This window comes from Pleurodeles waltl, chromosome 7, assembly GCF_031143425.1.
Source record: "Pleurodeles waltl isolate 20211129_DDA chromosome 7, aPleWal1.hap1.20221129, whole genome shotgun sequence".
In the NCBI taxonomy this organism is placed as follows: domain Eukaryota; kingdom Metazoa; phylum Chordata; class Amphibia; order Caudata; family Salamandridae; genus Pleurodeles; species Pleurodeles waltl.
In genome coordinates, this window is record NC_090446.1 from 302,553,860 (window position 1) to 302,566,531 (window position 12,672).

General features: G+C 41.6%; 1 protein-coding gene across 4 annotated transcripts in view; it reads left to right on the forward strand.

The window, feature by feature from the left end:
* SRC (SRC proto-oncogene, non-receptor tyrosine kinase) overlaps positions 1 to 12,672 on the forward strand; it is a 194,686-nt gene that overhangs the window by 141,798 nt on the left and 40,216 nt on the right. For all 4 annotated transcript variants that reach the window (XM_069243727.1, XM_069243731.1, XM_069243730.1 and 1 more), the window contains 4 exons: positions 901 to 999; positions 2,788 to 2,891; positions 5,407 to 5,556; positions 6,195 to 6,350. In XM_069243727.1, coding sequence (XP_069099828.1) covers positions 901 to 999; positions 2,788 to 2,891; positions 5,407 to 5,556; positions 6,195 to 6,350 — 509 coding nt within the window. The remainder of the gene's footprint in view (positions 1 to 900; positions 1,000 to 2,787; positions 2,892 to 5,406; positions 5,557 to 6,194; positions 6,351 to 12,672) is intronic.

Consider the following 12,672-nt stretch of genomic DNA (forward strand, 5'->3'; position numbering starts at 1 on the left):
TCACACATGTGACCAAAACAAGTGGTGTAGGACGAAACGTGTTGGGTTGGATTTCAAATGATAAATCTTGCCTTGTACATCAAACACTTTGGATACCTTTCCTTGTTTGGTGCGGAGTTTAAATACTTATCCGCATTAGTGCACCTAGTGTGACCTCTCCCTCTCTTTCATTCTGGTGGTCTTTAACAATTCTGTATCTTGGTGCCTCTACCTGGACCATCAGAAAAACCTTGCATGGACTGTGTAGAGTAGTCAACAATGCAGTCACTTGACTCTTGTCCTTTCACATTAATTGTTAGAGCTGGTGTTAGCCAAAAGCTTTTGATTTTACTTAAATAACGTTCTTAAATGGACTTTCAGACACCCTTCTCCATCCATTGATCTGTTGTTGTAGTGTTCACATCTTCTTTCACCTGCTACAATTTACAGCATGGGCTGTGGTTCAGCCGACATCAGCCAATGGCGTCCTTCAATGTGAGTAACTAGTCAGACTTTTCAAAAAGAGAAAATCAACACACAAAGTAGATCCTTCAAATGCCAGAGATTACTAGGAAATTTGTGTTTTTTTGTCCCCCAAAAATCAAAAAATATTTTTGCTTCTAGCCAACATTTTTTATTTAAGCTTTGGGGCCCGCTGATGGCCCTCAAAAACAATAAAATTGCAAAAAACATTGTCAGAGTCAAAATGCTGTCTGCCAGTGCCTCACTTGTTGGCTTTGCCAATGCTATTTTTATGTTGTGAGCTACAGTTGACGAAGCACTGAGATATGGGAATGACAAAGGGTCTATTTCGCTCATGCCTTAGTCCGGGATAAAAAGCACTGCCGTTTTGAAAGGTTAACATACTGAATGAGCGAGAACTTTTCGCATTGTGCTAATTTGTTTGGCTTTCTGTCACAGGGAAGGTGATTGGTGGCTGGCCCGTTCATTGACATCTGGACAGACTGGGTACATACCAAGCAACTACGTTGCCCCCTCCGACTCAATACAAGCAGAAGAGTAAGTACCTTATTAGGTCTGGCTTAAGAGATAGTTAGCGCTGGGATGTACAGGCCTTTTGAAAGCATCCAATCGGGAAAGGAATGTTTTCTTTTTCTAGCTGCCTTCAACTGTGTGGTTTTATGTTCATTGAATGTCTCTCCTTACTATGTGGTGCATGTGTGCCCAGGGCATTCGTCCTTATTTACCTCGCAAGCTTTGAAACAAAAAATAATAAAGGCCCAATAATTTGTGCTTATATTTTTTTTAACCGAACGCACCCCCTTCTGCTTAGCACTCCCTGCCAACCGCAAAAGTAAAATTTCTATAGTGCATTCCAAAGACAAAGTTGGACGGTGTTCTCTTAAAATCTGATTGTTTTCAGACGGTTGCAAGTATAAACTGGTTCTTTTACCAACTTTGCAATCTAAAAGCAGAACCCTTGAGGCAAAATGATTCATCTGTCAGGAAGTGAGTTGTCAGACAGCGGGATTCTATTCCTCCTAAACATTATGAAATTCCTAAAATGATTGATACCCCCTCCATTTTTCACATGGGTGCTCTGCCGCTTTTCAGTTATTTTAGTAAATATAATTGAAGTAGGATTTAGTCCATATTGTTTCCTGATTCACAGTTGGGACAGCACTGGTTTAGTGATGTCCCTAGCAGTTTCCCAGAAACTTTGCGCCTGTGTTGCAAATATTCACTTCATCATTTAGTATTTTCGTGGTTCAGCTTGCTTGCAGAGACTTGCAGTGATGGGTTTGATATCGTTTCCTGTTAAAGGCAAAATATGGCATGATATATTTTCTTTCCATGTTATGTCCTGTTTCGCAGGATCTCTGAGCAGCATGGACGTGAATAAAAGGGATTTTCTTTTTCCTAGGAAGTTGTAGGATTGCATGAATTTGGTGAAGAGGTTTTCTATTTCACTGAGCATTGTTGCAAAAACATGATCTGGATATAATTTGCGACTAAGCACCCCCTTAAAAGACAACGTTGTTTTACAGTCAAGACATTTTTTGTTTGTTTCAGGAGGTGTTGATAATGCATGATGTTGATTTTGTTCCTGTGTTACAGGAAGAGGCAGGATAGTGATATGCATGTTATATCCTGTGTCACAAAAAGACATAGGACTGCATGGTGGTGGTCATTGATTTAATTTCCTGTTTCACAGGAAGGTGTAGGAAATCATGATTTAGGTGACTGATGTAATTTCCTGTCTCAAAGGTAGTTGTGGTTGCATGCTTTGGATTACCTTTGCTGGTTTACAGGGAGTTGTTACTGCATGACTTGGATATTGTTTCCTGTTTCACAAGAAGGTGGAGTGCTGCATGGTGTGGAAGGCTGACATGATTGCCAGTTTCACTGAAAGTTTTAGGACCATATGGCGTGCATGGTGTTTCTTTTGTTTCTCATTAGTTGTAGCAGGGCATGTGTGGTATGATGTATGTTCCATGTTTTATGTTGTGCTGATGCCTGAAATGCATGGCAGTTCTTTGTCCGGTAGGGACCATGCCTTTCATGTTTGACATTGGTGGAGGTTGTGTAACAACATGCTTTGATGTTGTGTTTTTTATAGAAAGATACTGTACAGCATCGTTTGGGCAACATGCCGTGAACTTGTTTATCTTAAGTTTTGATATTCCTAATACGCATGGAGTGGATGTCTCTTAGTTCAAAGTTAGGTGATCTGGATAATGTTGCTTCCTTCTAGAGAAGTTTGAATAGAGTCATACTAGCTCTGCCACCTCCATACTCTTTGCAAGCATGTCCTTCCTTCTACTGTTATCATCATTGACTTTTCAGGTGGTACTTTGGAAAAATCACTCGCCGCGAGTCTGAGAGGTTGCTACTGAATCAGGAGAATGTTCGAGGAACCTTCCTTGTCCGGGAAAGTGAAACGACGAAAGGTGAGCAAAATGGTCCTCCAGTCCCTTGGTGTTCGAGAAATAAGGTGGCAAAGATTATGCTTCATGATCACTCTTTGTGTGCATTGTCTAAATCCTGCTCTCTTTAATTTCCTCCTCATCTTTCTGACACATCTACAGTGAGTTACATAGATTACTCACTCTTTGTTGTTTCTGGGTCTGTAGAGAGCCATATGTGGCCTGCATGCGACAAGACCTCTGTTTAGAACACTAGTCAGTTATTCATAACTGCAGTTCCTGTGAAGGGAAAGCCTGGGCCGACGTTGTACATCCGCAGAGACAACACAAACCTAACTCTGCAGGGGTTTGAACGACAGGGTGCAACACCATCCCTACCACCCTCTCCCATACTCAGGAGAACCTTGTACTGAAGCTGCACCATACCTACCAGGCATGTCCACGATCATCCACCCCACAGAACCCTGCATTCTTGGGCAAACCTACAACCACAAACAAGTTCTGTAACAAAGTACTGAGATGGAAGTAGCTGGCGAAAGTTTGCCAAACAAAAATGGATACCATGATGTTTAGTTCATTTGTTTGAGTCCCCCACATATTCTCTTTCTCCATATTATGGACACTGTTACTTCTTCACCACACCCCACCTGTGCTTATTGATACTACCTAGCTGTTTACCGCTTGACCAGGAATTTATTATCCCAGCCTCTGCAAAAATTATGAAATTCACCTCATTTTTCTCTGATCGGTGTATTCTTAAAACAGTAATTATAAGTAGAAAGCACTTTAAAATGTGTTCTAGAGGCGCCTTTAATGACTCCCTAACTGATAACTAAAGTAAGGCCACGTTAAAAATGAAAAAATATATATTTAAAGTTTTATTAATAATAATAATGCCAACGGCCATTGCTAAAAGTTAAAATGTGAACAAATGGCCTGTATTATGCTCGGGGAAAGGTGACAACCCTATCTGTGCATTGCGTTTTGAAGTCAACTACAACCCCTCCTGGGCCATCTTCTGTAACAAGAGAAAAATTAAAAATTTTCTTCGAACTATCTTTTCAGTTGCAATGGGCCTAACATCTTTTTGAGAATGAAAGAGATTCAATTCATAGATGTCAAAAATAGGTTTTGGATCCGATATGTGCGTGTCGAAGTGATCCTTTCCAGCCTTGTCTCGTGCTGCACCTTCCTGAGCGACCGCAGTGGGTGCAGTTTCACAGCCTGGCTTCAGCAGCACAACCAACCGCAGCTCGCGCTGCTGGGAGCAAGCGGAGAAACTGGGTCACCGAGCTGGGGAACGGCTGTGTAACCCATGGCAACGGGAGCCGGGCTGCTCTCCGCTTCCGCTAGTGCCAGGGGGTCCTCTTGCTTCTGCGAGAGCGCTCTGTGGTGGGCACCAGAGGAATCCGTGGCCGAGAGGGCAGCAGCGGAAGTGCTTGCTGCCGGCGCCGTGCGCTGCTCCACAAAAGCCTTCCTGTCATTTCGAAAAGACGTACCCCTCGGCAAGACTTTTTTTGTGCTCGGCATGAAGAGGTTTTGAGGAAGGATTTCATGATAGAAAGTAAATTGTGGTAAAGGCGCGCGTGCAGCAGGGATTCACATACAGCGAACTGTGGCTCTGAATAAAGAGCTAAAGACACCCCCGTAGTTTCAGTTAAATGTTGGTATGTGTGGTAAATGATATTGCTAACTCGAACACTGCATGTGTGCTAACATGGAAGCTGGACGGAAATGCGGTGGAAGGTGGTAACCCACACCTGGTCAAGCCGCTGGGTAGGACTTCCTGGAGGTTGGGGAGGGGGTGGTAGAGGACGGCCATCCTATTCTCGTGGCATCATCTCTGCAAATTACTTTGAGGCAGCACTCCTGGGCAAAGTAATTCTTTTTAACACTGATGCTACAACTTAGATACTTAGTCAGCCATTATTGGATGGCAGTGTGCCACCTCAGACGCGCATCTGCCTTCTACAGCCGGCCCTTTTGCACTAAGCCTACAAAGTAACTAGAGAGAGATTAGAGTTGTCTTCATAGGTTGATCTGAAAGGACAACAAAAGATGTACTTTCAGGGGTACATATCTTTAAGGGAAACTGGGGGCAAAAGCTGACACCCTGCCTTCCAGTCATGGTGGCGGTTTAGCATACAGTCTCTGTTGCCCACTAGGGCATATTAAATAGAGGTGACCGTCCTTGCGAGGAGGTGTAGCAGGGCAGAAGAGAGGAGGAACCGATGCCCACTTGGCAAACATCTTATTGCTGCCCCCCCCCCCCCCCCCCCCCAGCTCTCTAGAGTCTTCCCCCTCTGAACTCGCTAGAATAGGAGTGTGTTCTTCCAGGCTCTTTTTGTAACCACAACAGAGGTGCAGTTGGCTTGGCTTACGGTCTTCATCCTTCCTTTTAGTCCTTTCATTAGCTGGGCGCTTTTTTTTTTTTTTAAACATCTCCTTCTTTTTCCTGTACTTCCCCTCCATTTTAGCCGCAGTCCTGCACTCAGTCTCTCACTTGTTAAAGAAGGAGTAACACTAACTTTCCCCACAGGTGCCTACTGCCTCTCTGTCTCGGACTTTGACAGCACAAAGGGGCTTAACGTGAAGCACTACAAGATCCGGAAGCTGGACAGTGGGGGCTTTTACATCACATCCCGCACACAGTTCACCAGCCTGCAGCAGCTCGTCGTCTACTACTCCAGTACGTACAGGGGAGAATTGTGGTTGGCTTGGTAGATAACCCCGCTGGCATTACTCAGTTAAATAGATTACTTTAGGGTGTGATAATGGTGCGTGGTGCATGGGGCATGGTTTTAGTATATCAATTTTTCGAAACCTATACATAGTTTGGTTCATGTGTTGAAATTCAATGGTGGAATTAAATTGAGGCGAAAAAAAGCAATTCTTCTACTCTAAGCCCAGAGAACAACAAATGGGACTTGTCCTGGCAGTTCTTTCTGTACTGTTTCTGTTGGAGCAGGACCAAGATCTTAATAGCATATTGCTGGTCTGTGCCTGGAGTTGCGTAGTGTGCAACCAGATTGACTGGAATGTAGCCCTGAGAAATTACCAGCAGCTGAAATTAATTGAAATATTCCTCCCATTATTTGTTTATATTTCTAAAGCTGTTAATGCGAGGTGTGTAGACTACATGATTTTTTATATTCATTTTGAAAGTATGACCGAGATGCGTGGCCTCTTTGGACTAAAAGGTGTCTGTGAGCGTGAAAACGTACTAACGGAACTTTATATTGGTCCCCCATATATCTGGGTGTGTGAAGATTTTAACAGGCCATTTAATATATATACACTCATCGGTTGTCCCCAAATTTAATCTAGAACACGCTGATGGTTTGTGTCACCGGCTGACCAATGTTTGCCCAACTGCGAAGCCTCAAACTCAAGGTCTGGCTAAGGATGCCTGGGAAATCCCTCGAGAATCTCTACGTCTGGAAGTAAAACTGGGTCAGGGTTGCTTCGGAGAAGTGTGGATGGGTAAGTTTACCTGCTAAAATCAAAAATCTTTTGACAACAAGGCTCTGCTTCACGGCGCAAGCCCCAGAGCTCTTAAGGTATAGAAATATCGTATGTTTCAATCTAGTTGTAACTGCTGTACAGTTTCCATATTCTAAATAGGCACAAATGTAAGAATTCTGAGTTTAAATGCATGTGCCAAACATGCATAGTGCACGTGAATCATCTGGAAACCTAGGAGCAGAAATCTGTCTGGAGTTATAATAGAAATGTTTGTGATACAAAGTGTCCATATCCTGTCCTTTCTGGTTCTATCTCAAAAACATCTAGCATTAATGCAGTTTACTAGTTGCAATGGACATTCTCCAGTCGAATTTATTTTTTCCTATATTTCTTGCCTTCATGTGAAACATTTGTTAGTGTTGGCTCATTTGGACGAAGCTGCAGGATGCAAATGGATTTTTAGTGGGGCGAGCAACTTCTTTTTGTTAGCACCCCTTAGCTATATGTGTTCCCCATATTTTGCAGCTTTCCAACTTTTTGTATTTGTGTGAGAATTTGCAGGGCAGTACAAAAGATATTTCATGGTACTTTTCAGTATGTAGATCACGTGTCCCAAATGTATAGTCTAAACAACTATACAAAAGTTTATTACCGGACGTTAGGGTGATAACCAGGCATGGGGGCAAATTCTTTGCACTGGCTGTAAAAAATTCAGACGAACGCTCACTTTTAAGGACACGTCTTAGAAGGTCGGGCAATAATATAAAAGTAAGTAAACAGATAGTCAACCCAAGAACGAGTCAAAATAGGTTTAAGTTTGTTTCTGTTGTCCCACTCTGGTATTTCCATTGTGGGCTGCGTGCGGAGGGGCACTTTCAGTGTATCTGGACTGCTATAGCCTACCCATGATTCAGTGGGCTCATTCCAGTCACTGCCTCCTGCAAAATAAGGCTGGTTTGAACATTTATCCCAGCGATCATTCTGGTTTCTAGTCCCGCTCTGCTGGCAGTGGTATTGTATGAGAAAAATAATGGTTAGGCCTGATTACTGCATGCTGTTCAAAATAAATCATCTACGGTTCCCCATTCTGCCATGTCCTTCCAAAAACCTTATGGCATTCCAAATATACACGTTCCTGGCACTTGTTCATTTATTGAGCTCTCGTATTCTTCTCTTCTCTCTAATTAATTTTAATGTCTGAACCCAACGTTGGCTGAGATGGGGTAGTGGTTGAGAAAGCACTCCCTTCCATGTTAACCCTGCTCAGAGTTCTTTCAGAACAACTTTGTGTTATGGCGCATTAATGCTGTATTCCCTTAAGTAACCTGGTGATTGCAATATTTCGAAATTTAGGAGAAAAATGAATACTCAAACTGACGAGTAAATCATCTGATGAAGGAAAGTATGCTCCCTTGCAAAATGTAATACAGCACGTTGATGAGACTTCAGGGGCACGATGGCACTAAATTCAGTGAAACATTGTCAGATCACTGTGGTTATCTTGTGTAGGAAACAGCTCTGAGAAACATTCTATAACTACTTCCCATAATTTTCCACAAATTGCGGGTAAACTTCTTCCTTTTGCACAACCGATAGCTATGTAAAATGTAGTAGCCTTGGGCAGACTTGGGGTCAAGAAACTTCAAAAACTCACAAAGGGAATTTCATACCTTAAACATTCTTTCTACCTACCACTCAGTTCATGCATTCTTTGCTCCTACAAGTGAGTACATGTAAAAGTTAAAAGGGAGCCTGAGAAATGCTTCAAATGCAGTGCATCTTTATATATGTACTCCTACTTATTCTTCAAATTTAGACTGCAGACTAAGGGTGTGGTCGTAAGAGAGGCCTTGAACGTTTCAGACTTGCTAGATCAGTTGTTAGTTGAAGAGATGTGTGTAGACTTATCATTGGCAGTGCTTAATTTGTGCTTGTTGTTTCTGGTGCAGAGCACCAGCAATTATTTTTGAGGGTTGGAACCTATTTTTCTGCCTCGAGCATTTACTGCGAGCAAAAGACACATATGGGAAAGACAGAGGAAGAGAAAAACGAAAAAGTGTCTCAATGGGAGAAAGCAGAAAGCTGCAAGAGTGAGCTGAAGGGGCAGGGACTGGCAGTAAATGGATTAAAGAGGCCCAGGATGGCTTTAGTCTAACGCTACCTCAGTATTCTGTGTTCGCACATTGATTTGCAGCAGTCGTGTGTTTAAGAAGAGAGTTTTGGGCACCACCACCTATTTATTTACAAATTAAGCACTGATCTATGGGAATCCTACCATGCCTTGCCCTCCGCCCCCTACCTCTGTGGGAGTACGGTGGAAGGCAGACTCAATTCTTTCTCACACCTTAAGCTCCTTGAACACTTGTGTGAGCAGGCATTTATTAAGTTTTGATTAACATACAGGGCATTATTCTACCATCTAGTGGTAGGGTCTGGAATTCTCCTCTAGTATTTTTTTTGGTTGACGTCTGTTATTACCAATCAGTGTCTTGCTTATCTTTCTCCTGAAGTCAGACAAAGCCCAGGAACGTGGTCACAATGTTCAGATTATTTTCTTTTTCCTGCTGCCTTTTTTGCTGATGACTTTTTTTGCAGGAAATTATGGCCAAATGGCATCCACAATAGGCACTTCAAGCTTTCACGGACACAGCACTATAATTCTAAACAGTCCATGAAAAATATGGACAGGTGGTTACTCTACCTGACATAATGCTACTGTCTCCCATGAGATGGAATGACCCATCCCATATTGTCATAAGTAAGAGAGCCAACTTTACTCTTCTACAAAGTAAAATCAGATTGAACCCACTCAAGAATCAATGTTATATAGTTGGGCAGAAACTTGGTGATAAGTAGTCTCAATCTTTCAAACTCAACTTCTAGTGATATTTATGCAGCTACGGATAGCACATGTTGCATTTTCACTGCAAAAGGAAATAAGTCATTGTTTTAAAATGTCTTTGAATCATCAACCTTTAGCATGACATCTTTAGGGGATAAAGATAGCCGTAACCTCCTATTATGAGGATATTGAAAATGACTGAGTCTCTGAATGTTGTGAGACCAAGCCACCGACCAAGGTGACTCGCAATATCCTATTCATGTATGGCTGATACTATGTTGATCTTTAAAATATATGCTGCTTATCTTGCCTGCTTTTCTGACCCCATTCTCCACACTATACTCTCCCAGAATACATGTTGTTGATTTAAATGACAGAACAGGTGCTGCTTGGAACCGATGGGATAGCTTTTACAAGCAAAAACAGAACCACTGTTAGAGAATAAAACAGATTCGACAATAAAACTGCATTTAGAACCATCCATTGTCGTTTTACAAAATCAGCAACTCTAAAACATGTATATCTACATTGTGCTAAACCTAATACGCACAACATAGCAGTCATTAAAGATGATGCCAAGCTCGATTATATATTGTCCCCTTTCCAGCTTCCTCCACTGCCAACTAGCCAGACGACAAAGGGCACATGTCTTAAAAAAAAAAAAAAAAAAAAAAAAAAAAAAAAAGTGAGTACACAGTGTCACCTCATAAAATGGCTTCACTCATTCCAACTAAGGTTCCAATCTGAAGTTGCAGACGTGGTGACCTCCAAGTGCAGAACACTCATGGTCCTGGTTTGTCTTCATAATGAATTCTCTCCTTACTATGTTCCCCCAGTTGACTCTCCACTTCTCCGTTCATGATGCGTAACCTCTCAAGTTCTCCACGCACATAAGTCCATCCAATTCATCATCATTTTTACTTTATTTTGATCAGCAAAGATCATAAATGTACAATAAAACACGATAGAAACAACAACCGTACATAAAAAAAACATTCAAGTCAGAGGCAGCAAAGCTAAGGCTTGCACAGTTGGGTCGGGATCACATCATGAGGGTCATCACACCACTCTCATAATTTAACTGCACAAATTGGCCAAATCCGATTAAACACCCCCACAACTAGTCCTGGAGGTGCCCCCAAAAGCTTTATCTTTTGTAAACTGGCCAGATGCCTCCACCGCCACTGACTTTCCTTCCACTTCAGTCTCTGGCCAAATAAACGATCAAAGCTACTCCGCTCATATGTAGCTTGTAATTCTCTCTCGTGCTATCATCTGTATGGCAAATCTAGAAAGCCATGTAGGATACCTGACAGTGGAACCTAGAGATGAAATAGCCCGGCTAGTTGGTTCCATCGACACTCTTGGTGTAACCCCATACATGTTTGGGCCCAGTTGTGCAGATGTGGAGTCCAGACATTGAAACTTTATGGGGGAAGGACCAGTGCAACATTTACTGTCTGTGTTGAAATACAACTTACTTGAGCACGAAACCCAAGAGTACTGAGTGTAGGACGATATAACTGCATTGAACTGCTTTTGTAGTTGTTTAAAGGTAAAATGATGACGAATTGGATGGACATATGTGCGTGGAGAACTTGAGAGGTTAAGCATCGCGAACGGAAAAGTGGAGAGTCAACTGGGGCTGTGGGTTGTTGATAGCAAGAACACTTTGAGATCAACACGTGCGTAACTTGAACTCTACATATAACCCATATATACATTGTAAAAAGGCTGCTCGCATATCGTGTGCCTGTTTGGAAATATGGGCGCACATCTGGCATGCTGTCCCTCCAGGCTGCTGGCCATTAATGGCATGTTTAGAGCATCTCTGTCAAGATGGGATCCAGATTTCAGATAACGGTGGACTTAGTATATTATGGGCGTATTAGACATGAGGTAGCCCACGCCTGCAGTACCGACTTCTTTGGAATAACGGTGGTCATATTGTGAGAATTCTTAGTGTGTAATGGAAATACTTAGCTTATCATGGTGAAATAAAGGCATTCAGATATATTCTGTCAATGTGTTGGTAGTGGCCTATTTGAGTATGTTGTGTACATGACAAGTGTATGTTTGGGAACCAACATGTATTGACGAAAAATAAAAACCTGGCATTTCAGGACCGAAAGTGTTGTTTTCGTGAAACTTGCAAATATAACTTTTGGGGAATAAAAATATACAAAAAGTTTCAATTTGACAGAAAATTAGTGTATTTTCAGAAAGTGCTAAGCCTTTCTTTGTGGACAGACTTGTGGCATTTCCCAACATTATTTGGAAATGTATTTTCTGAAAATGTATTATGTCGTAATGTGTTGTAATTATCATTTGGAAATCTATAATTTAGAAATCTAATTCCTAATAGATTATTATGGTTTTTCGAAATGTATTATACACGATGGTTCAACTAGATAATTGAGTGATAATTCCTGCTGAGTACAGCAGAATTATTGCTGGTTCCTTGGTTGCCCAAACACACTCGCTGCCATGTCATATTAACAATTGAGTGGAAGAATTTCATCGTTCTTATCGATAATGTTTTGTGTGACAACTACTAAGGCCTGAGACTGTAAAACTATTGCAACCCTTCTGCTTTCTGTAGTTCACGTCATAGCGCTACTGTTTGAGCCTGTAATAGGTGTCCTGCTGCCTGTGATTAAGACGTGGGTACATTTTGTTATTTAAATCTCTCACCTGTAACTAAATTCTCATTCACAAATAATAACTGAGTCTCCACATTTCCCGGAGATGGTTAATCTTTAAAACAAACTATGTATGGACTTGAATATGTCATCATTTACTATTGAGATTCTATGACTTTTTAATCAAATCATTTAAATAATGTTCTGGGAAATACATGAGTTGACCACCTTTTCTAGGTCCCAGGCCTAGAAAGGGCAGGTGTCTGGTTTGCTGAAGACATCTTGGGGACATTCAGAAAGCTGACATTAGAATGCATTCTCCCTGTTTCTTGCAATTGACTTTCTGGTTTGTAACAGACATTTCTTGCTTTTCATTTGCTAGCTTTATTTGTTTTAGGCTCTCCAGGTTGAGCTCGTACCTTCCCTTGTCTAAACTTTTACAGTACCCTTCCAGTGCACCCTTTCTGTAAACAGGCCTGTAATTCTTGTCCTCATCTCAACACATCTGCTGTGCATTCAAAGGCTGAGGTCAAATGTCAGATGCTGTCTTCCAAGTGTCATTGTTCAATTTTCTTTCTTTGACTTCAAAGTGAGGGGTTTTAGGTGACAGTCCTGTTGGATACCGGGGGTAGAAATTCGTTTTTTTCCTAGCACACAGCAACATTTAAATGAACAGTGTAAGTATTTCGGAATATATCAGAATTAGGAACACAAATGCACATTCTTTGCTCTTTCTGAAGTGTTTTGCAAACAAATATTTTAATATGATCAAAGCAAATCATTACAGTAGCTATTGCAATTTCCACACATTTTCGTCTGTGCACCTTATCGTTTTATTAGTAAACTGTATGTCTGT